The sequence below is a fragment of the Aphelocoma coerulescens genome, chromosome 4 (assembly GCF_041296385.1).
Source record: "Aphelocoma coerulescens isolate FSJ_1873_10779 chromosome 4, UR_Acoe_1.0, whole genome shotgun sequence".
NCBI lineage: Eukaryota > Metazoa > Chordata > Aves > Passeriformes > Corvidae > Aphelocoma > Aphelocoma coerulescens.
In genome coordinates, this window is record NC_091017.1 from 62,459,999 (window position 1) to 62,482,171 (window position 22,173).

At 37.7% G+C, this 22,173-nt stretch overlaps 1 protein-coding gene across 3 annotated transcripts in view; it reads right to left on the bottom strand.

The window, feature by feature from the left end:
* The window catches only part of SLIT2 (slit guidance ligand 2), a 263,142-nt gene that overhangs the window by 46,944 nt on the left and 194,025 nt on the right, over positions 1–22,173 (bottom strand). For 2 of the 3 annotated variants that reach the window (XM_069014352.1, XM_069014351.1), the window contains 7 exons: positions 20,866–21,016; positions 14,732–14,806; positions 9,288–9,431; positions 7,575–7,718; positions 6,268–6,434; positions 5,366–5,498; positions 440–508 (listed from right to left, as the gene is read on the bottom strand). In XM_069014352.1, coding sequence (XP_068870453.1) covers positions 440–508; positions 5,366–5,498; positions 6,268–6,434; positions 7,575–7,718; positions 9,288–9,431; positions 14,732–14,806; positions 20,866–21,016 — 883 coding nt within the window. The remainder of the gene's footprint in view (positions 1–439; positions 509–5,365; positions 5,499–6,267; positions 6,435–7,574; positions 7,719–9,287; positions 9,432–14,731; positions 14,807–20,865; positions 21,017–22,173) is intronic. The other variant, XM_069014353.1, reaches the window with a different exon arrangement.

Here is a 22,173-nt window from a genome sequence, read left to right on the forward strand (position 1 = left end):
TGAGGTAGAGGTAATAAATATTAGAGCAACTAGGGTTTTGCCTGAAATAGTGAGTCAGCAATAGAGTTGTCAGCAAGGCATGTTAGACAAGCCCTCTCCTTGTGTCCATACACAATGAAAACCATACATTGTGGGAGAAACAATTACCCTGACTTTATAAGATCTTACATCTCTTTGGAAGTCAACTATAATTTTTGCTTATTGATTTTGTGATGTAATCACTGGAATAAATACCCATGCTCATAAAATGTGACTGAATATATGTAGGATGTGATAAGTAGAATAAAATATCCTCAGTTATAAAATATGGTTGGGCATTGGCTGAAAGATATGATACATTTTACAGGCTTTTTCTTATAAATAAATTCAGTTATAATTGAGTAAGGTATTTTATTATGTTTTTAATTCCAGTAAAGAATGTTGCTTCAAAACTACTTACATGAGTGTTAAATGCTTGTAGTTGGAAAGCTCTTTTGGAACAAGGGTAAACTGATTTCCATCCAAATATCTAAACCAGAAAAACAAAACAAAGAGCATTATTTATTTCATTAAAATAGCATAGTAGCATCTTCATCCACTAATCTCAGAATCCAACAGTAAAGTTAATAGCAAATGAATACTATTTCCATTTCATAAGAAAACATGCTTACAAATTTTGGTTTTTAGAGGCACAACTGAAGATTTGTAGCCTAAGATCCAAATGCTACTGTATCATATAGAATGCATATTATGAAATAACATATTAAGAATCATCTCTGGCATTATAGTTTCTATTACTTCATAATGACTCTGCAAAATAAGGTCTTTATCATCTCCATTTCCCACATGCCTACAGAGGAAAGGTAAATCTGACTTCCACAAATCCCATTGAGTGTGGATTTTTAGCTATTATAAATAGAAACAGACTCTGACATTGCAGAGCTAATCCTTTACAGTATGAAGAACAGTACAGTCTGGTTTTAACTCTAACAGCAAATTCATTTGTTGTGCCTGTGGTTCAGGTCACCTTCCTTAATTTATCCCTGTATATTTCATGATACATCACGTGCTACAATCCTATTCCTATGAAGTATGTTAGGGACTAAAAACAGTAATCAATTACCTTCACTAGAAAAGTTACATTTTTTTTTCCCCCTCTTGGTAGGTTTACAGCTCCTGTATTATATTGCTCACTCTTCTTCCATGCTCATAATTCTCAATAAAAGACCTTCTCATCCTTAGAGTTAATGGGTACAGAGCCATCAAATTGTACCAGCACCTGTGTTACAGGCGGAGAAAGGTAACAAGCCTTGCCTAAAAAGCTTCCAGTGTGCAGCAAGACATAAAGTACAAGTGGAGGGGTTCTTCATGTAACCAGGGCAAGTAGTTTAGAGATGATAAGAAGTGCTGAATTTACCTGATGGTTTGAAATGAAGCAGATAGTGGCAAGAAGATTAAAGGCCTTTAGTTTCTCAGCTGGGGCAAATGACTTTGCTGATGGTGGTATTACATATGTTTCCTGGAACCCAAGTGGAAACTACACCCTCATTATCCCTATACAAAGAAGGTATTTTTGCTATCCAAATACTTGCAACAAGCTTGAGCTAAGAGCAGTCTTTGAAAGAGACATTTTTAGTCTGATTTTGGGCTTAAGGTCTTTATGTATACCGTAGCATCTGTGGAAACTTTTGTCTTGGCTAAATGGATGAGCTGAAACACAGTTAAGCTTCATGAAATAACCATCTACGTCTAATAAAAAAGCTTTCTTTCTTTCTTCCTTTTTTTTTCCTTGGACCATGCCTTCCTAGGGCTGCTTGCCAAATCCAAAATGTGTCTCAACAAGCTTTATACTTACACTATGTTAATGGTGGTGAATAGAGCATGGGCTCATATAATTAATTATTAAGAAAACCAAACCAACTTTTAAAATTTTTGAAGAAGTAAGTATTCTGAGGAAATTCTTTTATCAACAGATAGATTAGGTTATATTATTAAGCTTCATTAGAACTGAAGTACTACAAGTGTCCACTTCTCTGATAAAATTCCTCCTTGTTCAAATGAAGCAACTATTAAGATATTTTATAAAACACATGAAGATTACATGTTAGAAGAGCCATGCATGCTAAAGAGCAAGAAGAATCAATCAGTATGCAACTGTTAACAGGAACCACCTCCATTATCCTTTTGAAAAATATGCCAAATTGCATGCTTAGACACTAACTAAAGCTTACAAAATTGTACACAAATGGCTTTTCAGTCACAGGGTTCCACTTGCAATTCCAAAAGTATCTCTCTTTAGCTGCTTTGTTTTACTTTGCTTTGATAACCTTATACTGCCAAATTGTGTTTATACCAGACTGTATTCAAGAAAGTCATCTCTTTGAGGAAAAAAACCCAAAATACCAAACCCAAAACCTAATGAAGTTATAGTTTTATATATGTGTGTGCTAATTTGAGTTCTTAATAATTTCAATTTATTAATGGCTAAAGACTTTTGGATGCTATTAAGCACCAGACTAATGATGAATATCTCAGAATCTTCTATACAATACCAAACCGTAAAACAGTAAAATTTTTTAGTGACTTACGAAACATAGTTATGCTGTTTTCTGGAAAAGCACTATATTAACCAGGCATTATGAAACATTATTAAATACTTGTCATATGTAACACAAACCAACATTTTTTCTCATAAATAATTTCTTTTTTTTTCGATATTGTGACCTCTCTGATCAAGAATTAAATAAATTAATATCTCAATTTTTAGGTTCATATTTTCCCTTTCATAATGCATAAAAATTTGCTCATATATTCGTATGAGTAGCTTATTCAGTTAATATCTTCAAACAATACATGAGGGAGCAAGCTGTTTTTTATATCTATGTTACTGTTCACCTGCATATTCAGATTGTATCTTTCATGAAATGCAATCTTAACAATTTTTCTCATAGAAAAGAATGTATTGAGATTAATAAAATATCCCAGATTTTATAAAACTGCCTATGTGAAAAGGAAGACATACTATTAAAACCAGTATTTTTTAAATATCGCAGAACTATCACAATCTCTGTATCATAGAGAATTCTAAGTTGGAAGCATCACAAAATCACAGAATCATTAGGACTGGAAGGGACCTCTGGCAATCATCCTGTCCAACCCCCCTGCCAAGGCAGGGTCACCTAGAGCAGGTAACACAGGAACTCATCCAGTTACGTTTTGAATGGCTCCAGAGGGGGAGACCCCACAACCTCCCTGGGCAGCCTTTCCAGTGGTCTAACACCGTCAATGTAAAGAAGTTCTTTCTCATGTTGAGGTGAAACTTCTTGTGGCTTAGTTCATGGACATTACTCCTTGTATTGTTGCTGGGCATCACAGAAAAGAGTCTGGCACCATCCTGTTGACACCAGCCTTTGAGATATTTGTATGTATTAATGGGATCCCCTCAGTCTTCTCCAGACTAACCAGGCCCAGCTCCCACAGTCCCTCCTCATAGGAGAGATTCTCAGCCCCTAATCATCTTTTTGCCCTCCACAGGATCCTCTCCAGTAACTCTTTGTCTTTCTTGAACCTGTGGAGGCCAGAATTGAACACAATACTCTGGAAGTGGCCTCACAAGGGTTGAATAGGGAAGGAGGATCACCTCCTTTGACCTGCTGGTTATACTTTTTCTAGTGCACCCCAGGACTGAGTCCAACTCCTGGCCCTGCACAGGACAATCCCCAAGAGTCACACCATGTGCCTGAGAGCGTTGTCCAAACACTTCTTGGACTCTGGTAAGCTTGGTGCTGTGACTACTTCCCTGGGGAGCCTGTTCTAGTGTCTGACCACCCTCTCAAAAATAACCTTTCTTTGCCATAGTTTTACTTCACGCTTAAGTGAAACTGACTGGTTTGTAGTAACCAGGGTCAACCCTCTCGCCCTTCTCAAAAATTGGGACATTCTCCAGCTTCCAGTTGACTGGGACCTCTCCAGATTACCAAGAACATACAAAAATCATTGAGAGAGGCCTTGCAACGACAGCCATCTCTTTGATTACGTTTGGATGACCCCATAGACTTAGAGAAGGCCAGCAGGAGCAGCAAATCCTGTGCAAGTTTGGGGTTGGCTGGGAGTTAATCATTCTCACAGTCATGGTCCTCCAGCTCAGGGCATTGGAACCCTCAGAGCTGATCATTGGTATTGAAGACCAAAGTGAAGAAAGCACTAAGCATCTCTGCTTTGTCTATGTCCCTGTTTGTGAAGTGACCATATTCATCAAAAAACGAACCAGTGTTATTTCTGGACTGCCTTTTGCTATTAAGATATTTTAAAAAGCTCTGTCTATTGTCCCCAGCAGTACTGGCCAGCTTCTACTCTAATTGGGCCAATTTCCTTTCTGCACCGATGAGCAGCACCTCTGTATTCCTCCCATGTCACCCGACCTTGGTTCTACTGGATGTACACTTTTCTTTTTTGCCTTAGCTCCAGAAGATCCCTGCTTAGCCGAGCTGGCCTTCTGCCTCACCTGCTTGACTTCTGACATCTTCTAATGGCTTGCTTTTTAGCTCTTAACAGGTGATACTTGAAAAGTGACCAGCACTGATGAACCTCAGTACCTTCCAAAGCATTTCCCAAGGAGATCTAACTAGTTTCCTGAGCAGCCTGAAGTCTGCTCTCCTCATATCCAGAGTTGAAATTTTGCTGGCACTTTTCCTCCTGTCAACAGAGATTTGCTTGACTGCTTTATGACCACTGTGGCCAACGCAGACACCATATGCCACTTTACTCACAAGACTTCTTATTAACATGCAACAAAACCAGGAGAGCACCCTTCCCAGGCCACTTCCTTAGTACCATAAAGCCACTGTCCAGGTGTTTTTAACTCCCTGACAGAGATGAAAGCTATTGATTTAGAGCATTAAGGTGCTTGATTTAGAGGTATAATAAACATGTTCATTATGAAAACACATTCATATTGTTTTCTTTTTGCTTTCTCGTGTAATTGAACTTCATTCCTTCCTAACCAGTGACCAGAGTTTAATCAGATTCACTGTTGCCCCTAATTTAACCCATTGTAACATATCATCTACACGTGGTTATATAATTGTTCAGTGCTGGGGGTATAAATTCTGAGACTGATTACAATTTTATATACATATATTTTTAAAGCTTTTCAGTAACAGATAGTTCTTAAGAGTGGTTTGGGACTTACAAAACTTTGCTAATTCAGACTTAACCTCAAGTTTCTCAAGATAATGTGGAAGTCTTTATAAAGCAGTGGATTAACAAATTTCAACTCATCTACTAAATTCAATTCTTCATTTTCTTTTCTTGACCTCATTCTTGACCCTGACAATAAAAATCTGACATTAATTTTCATAAAAGAGGAAAAAAGTGTGCCACTTACAGTTCAGTTACATCTTTTGGGATGCCTTTAGGCAAAGCTTTCAGACCTTTGTTGCTGCAGCGAACTACTGTGTCCAGACAAGTACATTCTGCAGGGCAGCGGGCCAGGGGAGAGCAGCTATTGTCATCATTTCCTGGTTAATAAAAACAAACAGATGCTAAGATTGCTAATAAATGTCACTTCAGTATTAGCAATAATAGCCTAACTGGATTTTCTTTAAGCCAACATGATATTTCTACAGTATAATATCTCAATAGGGAAAAAAGTTAAATCATCTATGTAAACCATCACTCCAAGAATTTACATTTCAGGTGATGCTTTACTTAGTACAATGCTGTTTTACTAGGTAAGAATGTTATTATATGGGAAAAAAATCATTAAAGAAAGAATAAATCCTGAAAAGAAAAACAATAAAATTAATAAAGTATTAAAAACAATGTCTTTAAAAAAAGATACAGCCTTGAAAATTGACAAATCAATAATGCAGTAAATGGAAGTATATGTGAGAGATACAAGATAGCAGCGTTTCTTTTAATTAAGAGTTAATGAAGCCACAAGCTATAAGATGTCATGTTATTTGATCAAGTAACCTGAAAGTGTGCTGGATTCAAGCATTGGTGTTTGAAAATATTCTCATCTGAACTATAACATTTGATCAATTTCTTTATACTACTTCTAAATTATTAATTACAGTACAGAACATAGGCAAGAAAAACTTTTGAAGGCATATGTACAACAGCCTATGCTTGCTGATCATCCAAAAATGAGTGGAAAAGTTTTAAACTGACATAGAAACTGAGCACGAAGGCCTTTAAAGTGCAATACTTTGGGATCTATGGGAGTCATGCAGCTGTCTATATGAAAGCTGAAATTATAAAAGGTTCAAATATTGATTTCCTTACCATCATCACATGTAAAATCCTGAATTGCTACATCCTGGATAGGAATCTCTTTGAGGAAGTAGGGTTTTTGGCAGCGAGGGTTCCCCGTCACAATGCGTTTCTTCCTTAGCCAGTCTCCAAGCCATGCGAGATGGCAGTTGCAGTTGAAGGGATTGGCCAAGAGGTTTCTGAGAACCACAGGAAAATTTATCTCAGATGACACCATCCTTTCATCCTAAGGATTCTACTTCTATTTTCAAAAAAGCATACCTAATACACTGTTCTTCAAAAAATACTGCATGTAAACCATAGGTGAAAGGTGGAATTTAGGCTCTGTGTGGTGAATCTCGATACAGCTTGTTCAGAAATAATTTAAAACTGTCAAAGACCTGACTTCATGTCAAGCCACTCTGTACCAATAATGCAATAATTTCATATAGAGATGGAGGCTGATTACTTTACATTATTAGCTTTAACCTGACAACAGCTATTCCATTAATTTATCATCTCAAGGTTTCCATCTTTTATTTGCTCCAGAGAATAAGTTTCCTATCTAAAATGACAGCTAAGTTGATTACATGCCAGTTACAAAAATGAATTTACTTCTAAAAACCTCAGTACTTTTGGCATTTCCTTATTTCACCACAAACCTATCGACAATTCTGTTATTTATAAACATGTCATCCTTAATATGCAAAATTAGTAACTGGGTGCAAAGTGTCACTTCTCATGTAAAAAGGGGATTAAGTACTTTCCTGAATGATGCTACCTACAACCAGCATTTCTTCACGAAACTGAGTGGCAGCTTTGCTTACTCTTTTCACTTCCCTTAAATTATACAATATTTAAATAAAAAAAAAGATGCTTCTTTTTATAGAAAATATGACTGAAGCTTCATTATTAAACACATATGAATTAAGATTCTCAGCAGGCCAAGGAAATTTAAGCTAATAACTTTGTGGCACAGGGCAGAAGGACAGACAACATGGTAATCTGACCAGCTGTGTGCTGTCTACCCAAAATGTGGCTTTCTACACTGGTTTAGATCAGTGGGCTTCCACGAGGGGAGTGACCAGGGTGTTTTTCCTGCCTTCTCGGACACTTCTGGAAACCAGTCTAACACTGTATCAAAGGGCACCATGAAAACATACTCTTCATGTGCCCAAGGTGGTCCATAAAATAAAATTTCTCAAAACTGCCTCTATGAAATCTTTTTATCCCTTAACTTTACCATGTGCTGTGAAATGACACATCAAAGTATTAAGGGAAATGCCCCCCAAAGGTCAGAGATTTAAATATGGTTATGGTAAAAGAAGAATGTGACTTACAGCGTAGAGAGCGAATGCAGTGTGTCGAAGGAGCCGGGTGCCACAGTGGTGATCTGGTTGTCATACAGAGAGAGCAGGCGGACAGAGCTCAGCCCTGTGAAGCTGTCGTTTCCCACACAGCTCACCCTGTTGCTCCTCAGCATCCTGAGAAAGAAGGATCAGCATTTTTCAGCTTAGCCTGGGCAAGGACCAGGGCTGAAGTGGTTGCTGGAGTGAGGACGAAGAGGTATGACTCCAAAGGGGCTGCTGCCAGTGAAGAGACCACCAGTGCAGTGAGCCCTGTGCTGCCTGTCACCTCACTGAAGAGACTGAGTGCAATGTGTGTGGAGCAGGCTGGAAGACAGGTTGGTAGGTTTCACAAAGGCAAGGTGTGTTTCACAGAATCACAGAATGTGTAAAGTTGGAAAGGACCACTGGGGACCATCTGGTCCAATGTCCCTGCTCAAGCAGGGTTCCCTAGAGCTTTTCCCTAGAGAGTTACTCAAGATTGTGTTCAGGTAGCTTCTGAGTATCTCCAGACGAGACCCCACAACCTCTTTGGCAACCTACTCCAGTTTCCCCATGGCATTTGTGGTTTTCTCTTGTTCTTTCAATACGAGAAGCAGTAATTATGAATTTTTAATTGACAAGAAATGAAACTGATTGAAATTCCCCAAATTAGAGAAACACAGCAGCCCTCTCTTCATATTGCCAAGGCTGATGATTCCAGAACTGTTATTTATATAGAGCAGAGGCATGTACCAGCTGACCTCCTCTTCAGGCCCCTTTCACTTCATTTTCCTTAGGACAAATTCCAGAAACCACTTCTACTGCATTCAGAAGCATTTCATTCAAATAAAATCAAGCTACCCTGACTCCTCCTCAGCATGACTCTAAGACAGTACAGCTTTCAGAATCCTAAGCTATTCTAAAATCTCTCAAATTTCTGTAAAACTTAAGAGCTTTGAAGTCTGTTGTTCTCCTCTCTGTCCACCAAAAGATGGTAAATTTCCCCCATGCTCTTGTCTAGGACTAGCTGCTTTAAACAATTTTAGCAGCTTTAACTACAAGGTTAGAAATTGTAGACGTGCTTTATTTAAAATATCTAATGTCTGTGGACAGCTGAAACCCCAAAGACCATTTAATCTTGGCTCTGGCCTGCAGATCAGGAGGACAGGCTCTCTGAAGAAGGCCAAGATGCTGCAGACTGTATAAACATCTTTTTTGAGTGGAAAGAACTAAACTGCTTCATGGAAAGAATGAAATTAGTTCAAGATATAGTGCTTTTAATCTTGCCTTCACTGTTGAAATGACAGAAAAATTACTTAGGAGAGAATCACTTCCCACATTTCAATACACACTAGAACAATTTCCTCCTCCAGCAATTCCCAGTAATGGCTGAGCTGAAATGAATCAGACTCCATTACGTAAAATGTGTAATTCCCGTGCAAAATTCTGTTACTTTGATGATTATTCCCATTTCCATTTCTGAAGTTGGATGTTTACCCATTCTCAACTGCTTCATTGCTTTACAGGACTCATTATACCCATAATTAATAATTAATAAATTAATATAATGAAGAGCTTCTTGTAAAATAGGAACAAAAACTAAAATATGCTGGAATAATCCATAGCTAATTCTCCAAAATAATTTTTTTTAGGACAGATACAATAATATTCTCAAAAATACTTGCGAGAAAAGAAGAATAAAAACACTAAAATAAATATACTTACAGTGTTTTGAGACTTTCTAGTCCTTTGAACATTTTGTGTTGAACACTTTCTAAGCGGTTGCTTGTGAGCAAGAGTTCATTCACACCAGAGGCTCCATCAAATGCTCCTTCTTCTATATCTGTAATCTTGTTATTGCTCAGGTTTCTGTTACGCATGAACAGAAACAGAGAAGAACTGAGAGGGTTTTCTTTTATAAATATCCTAAATTAACTGTTAAATGCTGCAGACTACATAAATTTCAAGACAGACTTAGAATCTTAGTTTTCCACTAAGGTCCACTAATATCCTCCAAGATCATCAAATGCCATCTTGATGCAACAGTCAAGTTATTGTGTAAAAGCACAAAATATAAATATACCATTCAACTTCAAACCAGTAAAAAAAAACTGTATGCCCTTCTAATTAAAGAAGCAAAGATTTTTAAAGTAATCTTTGGAAGATGTTTTTAAATAATGGCAATTACCCAACCCATGCTACAGTCCCACAAGAGCATATTTTCCTAATTTTGAATCTTATCTCTATTTTTTCAGGTCTCCAGGCTCTGTAGCATTTTTAGATGAATTTAATAACAAAATTATACTGTATGAGTTCAGCACAACTAACCTCTCTGATTTATTTCTGCTTGATAGACGAATATGGGAAAACAGTATAAACAGCAACATATGTAAAGGAAATGTGTGAATGTAAACAGTACATGAAATGTTAATAATTTATGACATTAGTTAGAAGGGAAGGTTTATAAGCAAGATAGTTCATTTATCTGCAATTTGCATGCAAAGTGGATCAAAATGTGGGGAAAATGACCTAAAATACTGCCAAAATATTTAGTATTTACGATTTTAGTTGAAATATGGAAATTACATCCCAAATGTGTAGGATCTGTACTATATATACACAAAAGCATACATACGCAGCAGCACACATTTTCTTAGATATTTTCATGTTAGTCTCCTTTTGTTTTGTTTGTTTCATATCATTATTTACACATATTACAGAAGTACATAGCTACACATTAAATAGTGTTATAATACACCAGCGATTTTTAAAAAAGTCTTAAAAACTCTCTGAGACAAAGTGAATGGAAGTAAAGCTAAAGACTCTTTGATGAAATTAATGGTATTGGGAAGAAAATCAAACATTATTTGATGAAATTTCTAGAATAGTGTTTAAATCATTCAAAACAAGAAAGATACTATTTGTTAGGAAAAAACCCAAGAAGTTGTGGCTTAATCTTTAGTGCTGACTACTCTCTCTAACCTGAAATAGAACCTACAACTGAAATGTAACCTACAACTTGCCTGTGAGGAAGGATACAATCATGGAATCAGTTAGGTTGGATAGGACCTTTAATATCATCAAGTCCAAGCATTCAAGTCCATTACAAAAAGGTATCCCTAAACCTTTTAAATTCCCCAGGGATGGCAAGTCCACCACTTCCCTGGGTGGCCTGTTCCACTGCTTGACAGCCCTTTCCATGGAGAAACCAAACTAAACCTCCTCTGCTGCAATTTGATATCATTTCCTCTCATCTTGTGACTTGTCATCTGGGAGAAAAGGACAACTGCTACCTCACTACAACCTCCTTTCAGATAGTTGTAAAGAGTGAAAGGTCCCCACTGAGCTTCCATTTCTCCAGGCTAAACAACCCATTTCCTAAGCCGCTCTTCATCACACTTGGGCTCCATACCCTCCAGCAGCTTTGTTACCCTTCTCTGGACTCGTTCCAGCACCTCAATGTCTTTTTGGTAGGGAGGGATCCAAAACTGAACTAAGTACTCAAGATGTGGCCTTACCAGTGCCAAGCACTGAGGAACAACCACTGCCACCAGTGCCAAGCACTGAGGGACAATCTGCCACCAGTGCCAAGCACTGAGGGACAATCACTGCCCTGGTACTGCTGGCCACACTATTGCTGATACAGGCCAGGTGCCATTTTTCTTCTTGGCCACCTGGGCACACACTGGTTCCTGTTCACCAGGCTGTCAACCAGCATTTCCAGGTCCTTTTCTGCTGGGCAGCTTTCCAGCTACTCATCCCCAAGTCTGCAGCACTGCATGGGGATGTTGTGACAGTGCAGGACCTGGCACTTGGACTTGCTGAACCTCATACCGTTGGCCTTGGCCAGTCTGAATTCCTCTGCAGAGCCTTCTTGCCCTCCAGCAGATCAACACTCTCGCCCAAAATGGGATCATCTGCAAACTTGCAGAGAGTGAATTTAATCCTCTCATCCAGGTCATCGATACAGGTATTAAACACAACTGGCCCTGTTACTGAGGCCTAGGGAACACCACTTGTGACTGTCTGCTGACTGGATTTAACTTCATTCACTACCCTCTGGGCCCAACCATCCAGACATTCTTTTACCCAGTGAGGTATAAATCCATCCAAGCCATGAACAACCAGTTTATCCTAGAGAATGCTGTGGGATATGGTGTCAAAGGCTTAGATAAAGTCTAAGTAAACAACCTCCACAATCACCGCTTTCATTTAGTTTAACAGTGGAGCTGTTCAGTCTGCAAGATGCTGTGGAAGACTGGAAGGAAGAGACTAATTGTTTCTATCTCAGATGGCTTGTCCATGTCAAGCCCTTAGTTTCCTAAAATCTTTTTTGTTCTTGTGGTAACACAGATACTACTTTACCCACTTCACACAGATATTTTAAAGATTAATGTTGCATAGCTAATCAATGTTCCAGTCCATACACATGCTTTGTTACTGATGAAGCATCCAATCAATGAAACATTTAGGCCTTAGTTTTTCAATGTCATCGGTGCAGAAATATCTTTGCACCTATTTTGAACCTCCAAAAGAAATACGAACTTCACAAAAGAATAGAATTCACTCATATTGGTGTCTCTGTAACATTAGTACTTCACTGCTTTCCAGTGATGCTTAAGCAGTCACTGTGTTATTCTCTCAATGAAAAAATGTTGTAACAACTGATAACTATATTAGGAAGTTATGGAGCAGTATTATTAAAATAGTTAACTTTTTATTTATCTTTTTAAATTTTTTTCCCTTTTAAATTAACCAGATTTTAAAGCCTTTGGGAGTTTCAACAGACAGGTATCCCAAGACTGATTAATATTCTTTTTTTTTTCTCTTGTCTTGAACACCTCCTCCACTTAAAAGGAATATTGTTAAATATGAAGATCTGATATAAATGTGTGTGTATGCATGTGCATGTATGATGCATGAAGCTTTTTTTTTAAATTTTCTATAATCCTGCAATTATAGAATATCTTGGGTTGGAAAAGACCTTAAATATTATCTAGTTCCAATCAGTCTCCTGTAGGCCGGGACAACTTTCACTATACCAGGTTGCTCAGAGACTCATCCAACCTGGCCCTGAATACTTCCAGGGATGGGGCATCCACAGCTTCTCTGGGCAACTTTCTCAATGTCTCTTCACCCTCACAGTAAAGAATTTCTTTCTGATATCTAATCTAAACCTACTCTCTTTCAGTTTAAACCCATTCCTCCTCGTTCTGTCATGCCCTTGCAAAAAGTCTCTCTCCACCTTCCTTGTAGGCTCCCTTTGGATACTGAAAGGCCACAATTAGGTCACTCTGAAGCCCTCTTCCAGGCTGACCAATTCCAAATCTCTCAGCCTTTCCTTGTAGGAGATGCGCTCTCCATTCCTCTATTAATTTTGGTGGCCTCCTCTGGACTTGCTCCAACAGGTCAATGTCCTTCCTGTGCTGCGGACCCCAGAGCTGGATGCAGCTCACCAGAGTGGAGCAGAGTGATAGAATCCCCTCCCTCGCCCTGGTGCCCACACTGCTTTGGATGCAGCCCAGGACACACTTGGCTTTCTGGACTGCAAGCACACATTGCCTGGTCATGACCTTCATGTCAACCAATACCCCCAAGTCTCTTCTGTTCATCCCTGAGCCCATATTGATACGTGGGGTTTCCGGGACCCAGGTGCAGCACCTTGCACTTGGGCTATTGCACATCATGAAATTCCCAGGACTCACTTCCCCCTGCACCTTGTCCAGGTCTCTCTGGAGGGCATGCTGTTCTTCAGGTGTGGCAACAGCACCATTCAGCTTGGTGTCATCTGTAAATTTTCTGAGGGTGCACTTGATCACTTTCTCTGTGTCATTGATGAGGACATTAAATATAGGTCCTTAAGGGACACCATTTGCCACTGCTGTCTGTTGGGACTCTGATCCACAGACCATTACTCTCTGGATGCTGCTGTCCAAACAGTTTCTTATCCATCTAAGCCCAGCCATTGAATCCATCTCTCTCCAATTTAGAGAGAAGGATGTTGGAGGGGACCATGTCAAAGGCTTTACAGAAGTCCTGATAAATGACATCTATAGCCCCTTCCTTGTCCACTGATGCTTCGTATTGATACTTGATATTTCCAAAGTACACGGTAGTTGTAAAAAGTGCTAATCTGAGATCCTTGAAGATTGAAGAAAACAGGGTATTTACTATATAGCACCAGAACGCTGTTGTGCCAGACATTCCTACATTCTTTTTTCTAATTATCACAGCCCAATTCAAAGTGGCAAGGTGTACTCAAGTGGAGAGGTCAAAGGCAAGTTCATTTTACATTGTCGGAATTTTTAAAATCTTTTTATCTAAAAAATCAGTAATAAATATTTAACTAATTGTGATCATGCCAGCAAGGATCTGGTTAAGGCTAACAATAGTTGAAGGAATATTACTGCTCCCTTAAGATTTTGATCACTAATAACTTAGACTGATCTCTTACAAATGGTAGTCACTTGGTGACTACTAATCTATTTCCACTTGCATTTTTCTTCACTTACTATTTATGTTTGGATTTAATCCTGAAACGATTGAGCACAGAGTCCCAAAGTCTAACTAAATGATCTACCCTCAAATACCTCTTTTACATAGGCTAAAAAAAAGATTTTCATAGTCTTATTTTTAGAAACAACTGCACTGGTAAAATTATCAACTCCTCTTAAAACATTAACTGTTAACATGGCCTTACATGGATGACTTATCAAACCACTTCTTCTCGGTCATTTTAATTTTGATATTCCCCTCACCTAATGACAGTTTAATGAAGCACAGAATCAATGGCATGTCCTTAATGTGCTGTAAGAGGCAAAATTGTCTGGTTAGAGAGTAATACAGCAAGTTACAAAAGATTACTGGAATCTTTTCTAAGCAGCTTATACTGCGAGCTCCCTGCTGTGGCTGCACAACAGACCAGCTGGCTGGACGTTGCCACAAAGGTGCTGGAGCTATAGACCATGAGAAGTGGTTGCTGGCAGTGCCAAGCCCCATAGAGAAGAGCTGCCAACTCTGACCTACCTCAGGGATTAATTTAAACCCATTCGTGATTTTCAATTGGAATATACTGAATCTTTTGTAGATTAGAACTAAGAAAGGTGGAGAGACACAGCAAGGAGCTAATACACTGTCTGAACAGACAAGGTCATTGAAGTTGCACTTACATTTTACGCAGCTGAGGAAGTTTCTTAAAGATTCCAGTAGCTTCCAGGACTGAAAATTCATTGTTATTTAGTCGCCTAAAAGAAATTACATCAATTTCAGAAAAAAATGATTCAGGCATTGGTACAGAATGTTCCACATTAAGTGAACTTTTCAGTCTGGCTTCCCTGAATAGATGATGTTTAACTGTAGCTGAAGAACAATTCCTTATATAGTGACATTTCTAATTTTGATAATTCCTGTGAATGAACATTCTCATTCCTGTGAATGAACATTCTCATTAGTTGAACTTAGGCATATGTAAGACATTTTTAAAACCTGATCACAAAATTTTATATAGCTGAAACCGAAAAGGAATATAAGATGATGTTTTTAATTTTTCAAACAAAAATGTAACTACGGAAGGATTCCATGGCAACTTATAAATAAAAGTCTTTAAGAAGGACATATAAACCACTGAAGATTAGTCTTCTGTTCTTTAAAGGATATCAGATGGAGTCTGCCAGACATCTGGAGGTACTCACAGAACACTATTTACAAGAATGAAATAATTACTCTTCTTTTGAATAGGGCACCCACTGCGTTGGTCTTCCCATGAATTTAAAAACACTTCTCTCACCATGATTTATCCTCATACTACTACAGCTGGCACACATATATTGCTTAAGACAGCATTAAATGCTGACTTGTAGCACTGTAAGAAGATATGCAATGAGCAACAAATACTAGCTGGGCACTTCTCTTTCCTGCACAGGTATCAAGGCTTACAGTACAGTACACCTTTAACAGCAGCTAGGTTAGGGGACCATCTGTATTTCAAAAATTACCTGCATTGACCCAGTACTCCCTATTTTCTCTCTTGAAATAAAATGGAAATTAAGAGTCTTAGATCCTTTATATACTCTAATTATTATTTTTCATAAAATAATATTATTTTATTATGCCATATTATTAAGGAAGGGAGTCTGTCCAGCTTTTCTTTAAAGATTTTAGGAGAAGATATGACTGACAAGATCACTGTGAAATGGAATTCAGCATAATTCTAAACCCAGAATGCTTTTCAGAATTGTCTTATTGCAAGACAAGTTTAAAAAAACCCTAGAAAATTAAAGAAAGCTGCTTGTTCATCCTTCCCTCCTGTTCATTCTCATTGATAGCCAGAAGGGAAATTAAGGTTGTAAATCTGAAGGTATGGTTGTACAACAGTTTCAATATGGAACCAAACTGAAAGAAGACAGAAGGTTTTGGATATACACAAAACATTTGTATACCACACCAAATTACAAGGAACATGAATTTCAGAAGATGCTATCACCTCTAAAAATCAGCTGAATGACTTAATGTCATTTTTAGTGGGACCATATAAAGTATTCTTGCACATTGTCAATTAACAAAATTACTTCACTCTAAACAGCCTTTTCTTTACCCTCTCTATCAACAACAGAAGCACTGACCATTCTATAAATGTTGACATCTTCAAATACTTTTCAAGTGCTATACCATCTAGAAGAATAACTTAATAATGAAAACATTTACTGATTCTAATAATACTTGCTCTACTGAAAACATTTCTAACCCCATTGAAAAAGGCAATCAGCTTGATCATTTATTCTTTGCCACAGTCTTCTACCTATTAAAAGTAATTTACTTTGTCTGTCCCTCAAGTTTCTTTCACACAAATGCCCTCAACCTTTCCAGTCTTCTTTTCCACGATTCTTGTTCTCCTTGAATTTTTTTCTGAGCAATTATATCCATCCTGAAAAGTGAAGACTTTAACACAGTATTCCAGCTGATAGTTTACTACTTCTATGTACAGTACAATAATTATTTAATATAATTTATATGCTACATTCCTATACCTATATCCTGAAATGAAATTTGCATTAGTGCCCAATAGCACTTCTTCATCTTTAATATGTATGATAACCACATCCTTTTATCTTGACCTACTTGCTGGTTTTTCCTCACTCATGTATGTCCGGTGCTATATAGTTCTCTCTAATTTCATATGTAGAATTTTAATTCTCATTTAAATTGTATTTATTTTGTTTAAATTAGTCCACACACAATGGAATCAAAATTATTACCGATGGCTGGAAAGTTTACAGATTTGATCTCCATTCTGGATTTTAATATTATTTTTTGCACCCAGTGCTCTTCACTGGTAAAGACAGCAACTATAGTTGTTACCTATCAATCACTAGATCAAGAAAATGATCTTAAAATTACATTTATCTGGTTTAGTCAAAGAAAAGTACTGAAATACCATTCTCAAAATAAAAAAGTAAACAGAGGCATTTGATGATGATGTCTATACATTCTGTTTGGATGGAATATCTGATGCTTTTTCCTGTTTTAGTAACACAATGGCTAAGATATTGCATGTTTTTGAACAATAGCTGAACTTTCCTGGAAGGCAATATACTGCAGTGATATTCATGCTTTCCAAAATAACCTCGTTAGGTTATCATCTATTGTACAATCATTTTAAGAATTCAACATATAAGACTGAAATTATTTCTTATTTAGCATTTATCCTGGGGACTTTGGTTTGAATGATTTCTGAAACGCTTCCTGAATTTTCCTATGTATTAGAAAGCTACCTGAAAAATATTTTATTTCTGGGGTGCAATTACAGACTTGTACTTTATATCAAATTGGCAGATTACACAGATATTTCACTGCTTTTCTGGAAGACTGTGAGCAAGCGACAAAATGGGAAGTTAGAACAGCAGTTAGTTGGTTTAGTTATAATTTTTTTAACTTTAAAAATTAAGTATCTGCCTTGAACAACATTAATATTTTCAGATTTTTTTAAAAAAACAACTACTTTGAAGAAATAGGTTTTTTTCCTGTGATATTATTACTGTTGCAATCTACACGATGGACACTTTTTTTAGAGAATCAGAGAATATGCAGAGTTGGAAGGGACCTAAGGATCATTGGGTCCAGCTTCTGGCCCTGTCACTGGTCACCAGGGAGAAGAGATCAGTGCCTGCCCCTCCTCTTCCCCTTATGACGAAGCTGTAACTGCAGTGAGGTCTCCCCTCAGTCTCCTCTTCTCCAGGCTGAACAGACCAAGTGACCTCAGCTGCTCCTCATATGGCTTCCCCCAAAGGCCCTTTACCATCTTTGTTGCCTACCTTTGGACACCCTTTTTTCCTTACTTTTGATCTTCATTTCCAAGCTGAGATTCAACTCCAAACATCACCCTGCAGCAATTAGTCTAGCTCTCCTCATCACCTACAGAAGGATCAATGTAATTTGACTCTAACAAGTATTTTTTATATCACATTTTGTGGGTAAAAAAAAAAAAAAGAAGGCTAACTAGCTGCTATTCTCATACATGCCAGTAAATATTGTGAACTGGAAATCAAAGAATGGGCCTAGAACTAGACTGGGAAGTCCCAAGATGAACAACAAAGACAATGCATCGAAGACCAGGAATAACAGGAGGAAACAAGAGAAAGAGCTGTAACTTTTGCATCAGTGAGGCAAACACCAAAAGACTGTATTTGGCTAGAGCAAATGGATTTTTAGCAGAAGTAAAAAAAATGAAGAAGCAATTTTTCTATCCTCTCTAGAATATTTTCAGGACTATTGAAATTTTTATTACATCAAATGGCTTGAAGGACAATCCGTACAGCCTATCAAGTACCATAGAAGTAGAAGGTTGAATAATGACTTTGTTACTGTTTAACACCCTTATACTTGGGTAGAATGCTGGAAAGAAAAGGGCTCTTTAATGGCAAAAATGATAAAGGAAGCCATGATGGAAACTGAAGAGTGGTAGATTCCATCTCAAACTAAAAGTTCTCAGTTAAAAAAAAAATTACAGAAGTGAAAGGAAATAATTACCTTCTGCAAAAGTCTCAGGGGAATGGTGGATTTTTTAATCCACTAACATTTCAAACAAGACTGGATGTTTTCTGAAAGAAGTTCTGTAACCAAACATTTAGTAAAAAAAAAAATTGTTGACTGAAATTTGAGTGTTTAGGATATAGACTAGATGAAGCTTGATTATTTAATTGTTCCTTTTGAATTTAAAAGGTAGGAACCATAATTACAGAAAGAAAACACGTGACACTTTATCTTCCACATGTAAATAAATGAATATGAGAAAACCAATTAAAATGCTAAATTAAGATTATTATTTCTTCAGAGAAGAGACAATTAAACATGTTTCCTCCTAAAAATCAAAGCAATGCATGCTTAATCACTTCAACAACTCCATTTCTCATCTCTTGGTTCAGTAACTATCATATTTACAACCACTACTTTATGATCTCCTGCCACACTTTAACCTGTTACCTATTCCACCAGCTTTTATTTTTAAATTAAAAAAAAATTTTCTCAAAATGTTGGATAACAAAAAATGTATTTCTCTTCTGAAATCTATCTCCCTTCATCCAAGACCGTATCCATTTTTTCTCTGATTGTAATTTTCAGATTTGTAATAAGAACATGTTGTGGTTTAGACCCAGCAAGACACCATGTTCAATACAGCCACTCGCTCACTCCCCGCCAGCAGGATCGGGGAGAGAACCAGAAGGGTAAAAGCTGGAAACCTCGTGGGCAGAGATAAAGACAGTTTAATAGTAAAAGAAAAAGTCAAGTACACAAGCAAAGAAAAACAATAAATTAATTCACTGCTCTCCACATGCAGACAGGTGTTCAGCCATCCCCAGGAGAGCAGGACTCCTTCACATGTAACAGTGTCTTGCAAAGACAAACACAATCACTCCTAATGTCCTCCCTTTCCTCCTCCTTCCTCCCCTTTACATCCTGAGCACAATGTCACATGAACTGGAATAGCCCTTCAGTCAGTTTGGGTCACCAGTCCTCACTCTGCCTCCTCCCAACCTCCCAGGCACACCCAACTTCCTTCCCAGCATAAAAAGCAGAAAAGGCCTTGGCTCTGTGTAAGCCCTGCTCAACAATAACAAAAACATCACTATACTATCAACCCCGTGTTCAGCACAAATCCAAATCATAAGCCCATACTATCCACTGTGAATAAAATTAACTCTATCCCAGCCAAAACCAGCACAGAACATTACTAAGTTCAACTCATTCTCCCAGCTTAGAGACAGACAAAAATCTCCATCTGTGTTTTAAAAATATTTCAGTTTTGAATCCTTTTTCGTCTCCAGGTATTCAAATACTTAACAATAGTCTCATTATTTCATATCTCATTGCCATACTGCTGCTTTGATGCCAGCTGTAGACTGCTCTTCTAAGAGATGTGCCATCCTGTTGCTCATCTCACCCCTGTGGGTGACAACTTGATCACAATACTCTTGTCTCCACATCTCTATACTGCTTTACTATATCAAATCAAACTCCCTTTTTTTTTCCCCCTCAACATTTTGCCTTGTTCTTTAAACTGAATCTCCTAGGAAAACCAGCTATTTCCTTCCACTTTTGCTCTGCAATGACAGCCACTTTCATCTACCTTTCTGCCAATCCTTCAACCAGCTCTGCACTCCCTTCCATAGTATTTTTTGCACATGGGGAAGCCTTGTAAAGCTGTCTTATTTTTATCTTTCACTCCCTGCTCGAAGACTACTCCAGTTGTAATGCCTACAAATCATTCCCATATGTCACTTATTAAGCAAGTAATAATCTCTGAGTTCTTCTCTGCCCATGTCTATTCATTATATTATTATCTCATCTTCTTAACCCAACTCTGTCCTGTTTGTCTGCTTTATCTTCCTCTGGTCTCCTGCCTGATAAATGTAATGTGTGCTTTGCATAACGATCAGCTCTGTCTGTTTAAACATCTAGGTAGCACTTTTTAAGACAGACCCCTCTGGTTACTGGGTGCACTACTTTCTCCTGTAGTTAAAAGTAAAATAAACCCCACTACCTTTCAAAAATCCAAGTGGGTTGCTCAGGTCCTGAAAAACTAGAAACATAGAATAGTTACCTTATTTATTTATCATGAGTTTTTAAGGCTACATGGTATTGAAATAATGCATAAATAATTTTTATGAATATTTAGTCCATTGAAGTGCACCACAGAGGTTACTTTTAATTTTTGCTGTTCAAAAAAAGTAAAGCTGTGGTTTTATATTTGACTGTTTTAGTTAGTTTCTCCATAAGTAAATAATCCTTTCTTATGGGTTCAACTTACAACTCTGCTGTGTACTGGGGGATGTGATCAGGAATTTTGTTGAGTTTCTGATTGGAGCAGTCCACTGTGGTCCCTTCACAGCGACATTTCTCAGGGCAGGCCAAATCTGCAAAGCAGTCTCCACTTAATTTGGATCTGTAATCTTCAGTGCCTGTAGAAGATTCAAGTCAAAACACAGATACTAAGTCAATAAAGTATAAAATTTGCTTCTTGTGAGAGGGTTGAAAAGACGTCTGCAATGCAGATAACGGGTGGGCAACTTGGGAAATGCATGATAAACTTTGTGATACTGAACAGACACAAGGGCTTCAAGAGAGGGTTCAATATAGGGACTTAAGATATGCTGGAAAAAGAAACTGAGACCAACTTCACATAGCAGGATAACATTAACTTGAGCTTTTCACAGCTGTACTTTCTGCTGATTATGTTGTCAGCCAATCTAGCCTTGTTTATAGCTCATCACACAAATGCCACTTTTTGTTTTAGAATTTGTTTTCTTTCTCTGCATCAAGAATAAATAGATCCTGAGTGCCACCTTTTCTCTTTCTCTGGTTACAAATTTGTATTGTTGACTGGACTTCATTAACCTCTGATTTTTTTTTATAGTCCCAATACTCCACATCATCTCAACACATAAGATTGAAAGCCCTGTTTCAGCTTTAATTTAAAAAATGTGTGATCCTGACTTAAGCCTCAGCAGCTTGCCATGCTGTAGAAAGCTGCGTGACGTTCCATGGTGCTTGACAGAACCATGTTTTACTCATACCTCACAACCACATGGTTAGATCAAGCACAACAGAAAATCTCGCTACATTATCAAAACTGCATCCATTAGGCCAAGGATAAGAGCAAGGGAAAAGAGGAAGGAGTAGGTATAAATCACAGAAGCATTTGAAGTTTAATACTTGCTTACATGACATGGCATTCTTATTACTGAATGTCCAGTGCCACAGTAACAGTATCACTGTCACAGAATAAATAAAAGTACAATATATATTAAAAAAAAAGAAAAAAAAAAGAAAAAAAAAAACACATTGAAAGTTTCCTCCACCATTTCCCAGAGTCAGTCAAAGAAAACATCCTAAACATATCAGGAAAAAACATCCAGTAAGGAACTGAGGGTGGGTGACAAAGAAAACAAAGAGAAGCCGAAAGGACCTGTGGGTTCTTCTTGGACAAAGGTGAAAAGACTGAGACTAGTAGAAGGTGCATCAGGGCTGGGAGGTACACTGTGATTTAGTTCAGACACTGAACTTTACTTACAGCCAAAATGGTGAACTCCTGCAAAAGTAAAGATAGCCAAGAAGG